This window comes from Frankliniella occidentalis, unplaced genomic scaffold, assembly GCF_000697945.3.
Source record: "Frankliniella occidentalis isolate FOCC.00 unplaced genomic scaffold, Focc_3.1 Scaffold5773, whole genome shotgun sequence".
NCBI classification, from domain to species: Eukaryota; Metazoa; Arthropoda; class Insecta; order Thysanoptera; family Thripidae; genus Frankliniella; species Frankliniella occidentalis.
Genome location: NW_026272810.1, coordinates 1 through 4,733, shown reverse-complemented (window position 1 = coordinate 4,733; position 4,733 = coordinate 1). Strand labels below are relative to the sequence as shown.

The 4,733-nt window shown below is 63.9% G+C and overlaps 1 protein-coding gene across 1 annotated transcript; it reads left to right on the top strand.

Moving 5' to 3' along the window:
- Positions 1–61: 61 nt before the first annotated feature.
- On the top strand, positions 62–4,710 carry LOC113218179 (protein giant). The gene is made up of 3 exons (XM_026438410.2): positions 62–345; positions 2,456–2,888; positions 2,978–4,710. Exons 2-3 carry the CDS (start codon positions 2,496–2,498, stop codon positions 3,959–3,961), a joined length of 1,377 nt encoding a protein of 458 aa, XP_026294195.1. The 5' UTR covers positions 62–345; positions 2,456–2,495; the 3' UTR covers positions 3,962–4,710.
- The last annotated feature ends 23 nt before the right edge of the window (positions 4,711–4,733 follow it).

Genomic DNA, 4,733 nt, shown 5'->3' with positions numbered 1-4,733 from the left:
CGCCCAGGGCCGGCGGGGCTGCGCGTAGAGCTGGTCAGTCATCTCGTCTCCGTCCAGCCCGTCTCCCGTCTCATCCCTGCCCTCTGCCGTCAGTCAGTCGGCGGACTTCGAGGCGACAAGACGCACACCGCTCTCCCGAGACAACCCGAGACGAGCCGAGCCGGCCCCGCGCCCACACGCACCCGAGCGACACGAGCGGCGCGGCGGGACAAGTCGAGACCGAAAGTCGAGTGTGTTACCTCTCATCTCATCGTTATCATCTGCTCCGACATCGCGACACCAGCCTGCTTCACGTTGGATAGTGATTACCTCCTTCGGACCTGCGCCCGGACTATGAACAAATAGGTGAGTTTACGTGTGCGATGTGTGGGCTTCTTCTTGTGTTTTACTTCGAGAAAAAGAAAACCACTTTCGTGGTTTAGCGGGATCCGCGCGCGATCGGCTGCCTTCGGTTTCTCCGCGGCCGGGGTGGGGGAGGGGAGGGTGACGCAAGGAGACCTCGACGCAAGGCGGTCGGCGCGCGCTCCTCTCGCGGGGGGTTGCCTCGTTTTATCCGCGAGGGAGGGGGATACTGCAGCAACAGATAGGCCCTTCACAACGAGCTCGCCCCGTCCGCTGCGCTGGAAATGTACCGTTTTATTTTTCTTGCGGTAACACAATGCCATCACAACCACGACCTTCCGGAAAGGTCAGCCGTTCTTTTCTTTGCGCGTCATGAAAAATGATGTTGGGGGAGAAATCATGGGCGGTCCCTATGCGGGCACTAGTTTAGTTTATAGTGCGCAGGTTGGTGGGGTTGGCAAGCACATTCGCAATAATGCCGTGATGGTGTTCCGGGAATGGCCAAGAGCAAGGTTGTGTGGCAGGCGAGGCATGGCGGGGCGGGGCGGAGGAGGACGGGGACGGGGCTGTCCAGAGCAGGTAGATGGGGGGGCTGGTTACACCTGGTTACACGCATGAGGGGTCCCCCGGTGCCGTCCGGTCCTCGCCGCACCACGCCTCGCCACTTACCGCCCCACCACGCCACGCCTCCGGTGAGGTCACTGCTGAGGTCGTGTCGGGGCAGGTCCAGCCGAAGTGCGCTGCACTGCACCGCTACAGCGATGCACCGCCTTGGCACTGCGGGGCGTGGCGGGGCGTGGCGGGGCGTGGCGGGGCGGGGCGGTGGTTGTATAACTCCCGTTGCTCGCCCCGGTGGCCCCGCTGCGCTGCCGCTGCGCGCCCCAGCGATGGCCAGGCCGCTGACCCCTGGGGGGGCTGCGTCCAGGTCGCCGCCGGCGGGGCCCTACCCGAGCCCGAGGCCGGCGTGCGGGCCGGCCGCTGCGGACGCGTCCCGTGGCATTGCGGAGCATTGCGGCGGCTCGCTATGGTAGGGCGGGGGCCTTTGTAATCATGTTTGTCGACCGCCAGGTAGCGGTCCGGCCCGGCCGGGCAGGTGTGGCCGCCATGTCATGGGGCGTTCTGCCCTCGAGCCCCCCCCCCTCTAGTGCGCCTCCGCCCCGTGGGTCTTTCTGCCCTCAAGCCCCCCCTATAGTACGCCTCCGTGCCATGGGGTGTTCTGCCCTGGAGCCCACCCTAGAGAACGCCCTCACGCCATGGGACGTTCTGCCCTGAGACCGCCCTCCGCTCGCGCTCCCCGTTCCCCGCGTCCTCCCCAGCTCCGCGCGCTCCGCGGGGGGCGGCCGTGTCCGCGGCCCGTGACGACCCCTAATCGGCTTGCTCATCCTCGGCGTGTCAATCAGCGCCGAGGTCAGCGTGCGCGGTTGCCGGCCCGCCCCCCGCCCGCCCCCGCGCTCCCCGGGGGTGGTCCCGCCCCCGCGGTGCGGCGCGCCGGCAACGCCGCCCCTGGCCTGGTCTGCACTGTGCACTCTCACTGTGTGCACTCCTCTCGGTGCGCGGCGGGGCGGGACGGGCCGCCGCCGGACAGGACACGCCAGGAGCGTCCGATTGTCGCCCAGAGAATAGAGTTGAGTTCCGCAACCAATCGGTCCCGCCTGGTCCCGCTCCCTCCGCCACCGCCCCTCCCTCGGCCCGTTAGATGACATTGTGCTGCATCATAATGCACGGGATTAGTGGGGGAGGGAGGGGCTGCAGCATCATTGCAGCGGGGATTAAACGCATCTTGACACCGCAACAACAACCGCGCTCGGTTCCCGTGAGAACGCCCGACAGTCCTTTTCCAAACCCGAATCCTTCCGCCGAAGGCCCCGGCCTGCCCGTCGGGTAGCGCGCGCCCTGCCCTCCCTCGGTGTTGCGTCGTGTTGCGCATGCGGAGCGCCCGGCGGCGGGCGGGTAGGCAACCCGGCCGCCAGGAGCGCGTTGCGCAACATGGGTTGCCTCCGCTCACGGCGCTCGCAGGAGGGGGTCCGCTCCGCGCAGCTCAGCTTCTCTCTGCGAGGACGCAGCTTCATATGATTGTGTTGAATGACGTTAGATTTTTCTTTTCTTGTTTCAGATATATATCTCTGTCAGAGGTTACTAAACGTCACATCGCCATGGAGGTGTACCAGCCGCTGGACTTCTCCTCCAACTCTGGCCCCCTGGGCGCGATGCTGCTCAGCCCCACCAGCCCGAGCGGGCTCCAGGGCGGTCTCCAGGACGGCCTCCAGGGCTCGCTCAGCCCCGTCCTGGACCTGTCCGTCCACCGCAGCAGCCCACTCACGAGCCCCTGCAGCCCGCGGAGCCCTCGCAGCCCAGCCAGTCCGCTGTACCACCCGTACCACCATCCCAGCCACCACCACCAGCAACAGCAGCACAACAATAACAACAACATCAAGAGCGTCAACCACAACGACGTCAACTCGCCGTACATGTACCACTCTAGTAAAACGGGTGTGGACGGTTTCGGTCGCTCCAGCCTGCCCAGCCCGCCAGCCTACCCCCATGCTGTAAGTATCTTATTCCTTAAGCGGGATCCTTTTTCTTTTTTGCATTTTTCGGGCAGTTTGACTAACTTGTGTTTCTTGATGTTCTGCAGGAACTCCCCGAAGCCGGCCAAGTGACGACGGTGCCCCTCCCGGCGCTCTCCGTGCTGCAGCAGCGCCTGCTACCCAGGTCCGCGACGTCGGCCTTCGCGCCCACGCAACCCTCCATGCCCACGCAGGCCGCCATGCCCACCGTCCCCGCCCCCCGCACGAGGAGGACGTCCTCCGGCCTGCCCGACTCCCCGCTCGGCTCCACCGACGACCGCAGCTCCTCAGCGGCGTCCCTGTCGCCGTCCCCTCCCGGCGTGGACCTCCTCGGCCCGCTGGGCCCGCTCGCAACCCTGGGCCCCCAGTACCCCACCGTGCTCGCCGAGCTCAGCGCGGCGAGTAGCATGCAGGCCGCCATGCCGCCGGTCGTGTCCGGGGCCACCGCTGCCGCCCGCAACGGCAAGCCCACCCGCCCGTTCAAGGCGTACCCCAAGGATCCCCTGAGCCTGGCCGTGGGCGTGCAGGTCGGCGGCTCGCTGGGCTCCACCGAGGCGGCGCTCGGCCGCGCCTCCAACGAGGCGTACGCCGAGTTCAGGCGGCGGATGCTCGCCCAGGTGCAGGCCGCCATCCCCAGCAAGGCGAAGAAGGGAGACAAGCCGGACCAGCCGTCGCGCGCGCCCAGCCCCACGCAGCAGATGCAGCCCGCCGACTCGCTGACGTCGCCACACGAGGCCGCGCACGGCAGCGACACCGCCGAGAGCGCCTCCTCACCCGAGTCGCTGCTGCCGACCACCCTGAACACGCAGGCCACGTCGCCGTCGGCCCAGGACAAGGACGGCAAGGACGCGGCGTACTGGGAACGCCGGCGGAAGAACAACGAGGCCGCCAAGCGGTCCCGGGACGCGCGCCGGGCCAAGGAGGACGAGATCGCCATCCGGGCCGCCTTCCTGGAGCAGGAGAACCTCAACCTCAAGTACGAGGTGGCCGCCCTTCGCAACGAGACGGCCAAGCTGCGCGTCCTTTTGTACTCGGGCGGAACGGACTGCTGAGCGGAGTAGGGTTGGAGAAATCGGTAAAATTGTGATTTTAGAGTAAGTTGGTTTGACGCGTTCAGTGAGGCTGGGAGTTTTTAGCGTGGACCGTCGTCATAACCCTGGTCGAAGTCGAAGACATCGTCGCACGGTCGCGCCGAACTGAGCCTGTTAGGTCATAATTCGTTCGTCTCAGTGGGACCCTGGAGAACTAGCCAACCATTAGTTTGTCATAAGGATGCATTCACACTAGTCCAAAATAGTTCTCGCAGGGCCGTGGGATCGAGGTACTTAACAAATTAGCGTTAGTTAGATGAAAGTATATATTGGCTCGCCCGTGTCAGGTCGGCCTACCTTAGGTTTATATGCACCCTGCCCGGTCCGACTCGCCTAGCCGAGGTCGGGCCCAGCACAGAGGGACACAACCCCAGTTAAAACTTAGATTTAAGACAATTAGATGCGCCTCAAGCGGCACGCTGTCTACTTAACTCCACTAAACTGTGACTCAGGACTGAATCCGGAATGCGCGCGCATCTCGAGGAGAAAGGCGGACATCTCGATTCGGTCCTTTAAATTGTATGTGTTTGTAATTTTAATTTATTCTATTGACTCGGCACAGTCAGACGACTCGGCCTGGAGTAGACCCCTGTAAATCGTCCAGCAGAGTAAATATCGCATGGCGAGTGCGCATCAAGCTGCGCACGGCTCGAAAACAACATGTACAAAATAGAAATTAAGCTTAATTATAAGCGTCTTTTTAAACCAAATATATCTATTTTTATTCGATTTT

Bases quoted from the DNA above. Each gene is read 5' to 3' on its own strand.
- LOC113218179 (XM_026438410.2), top strand. From the start codon at position 2,496: ATGGAGGTGTACCAGCCGCTGGACTTCTCCTCCAACTCTGGCCCCCTG. The intron at 2,889-2,977 runs GTAAGTATCTTA...GATGTTCTGCAG, and splicing joins CGCCAGCCTACCCCCATGCT to GAACTCCCCGAAGCCGGCCA.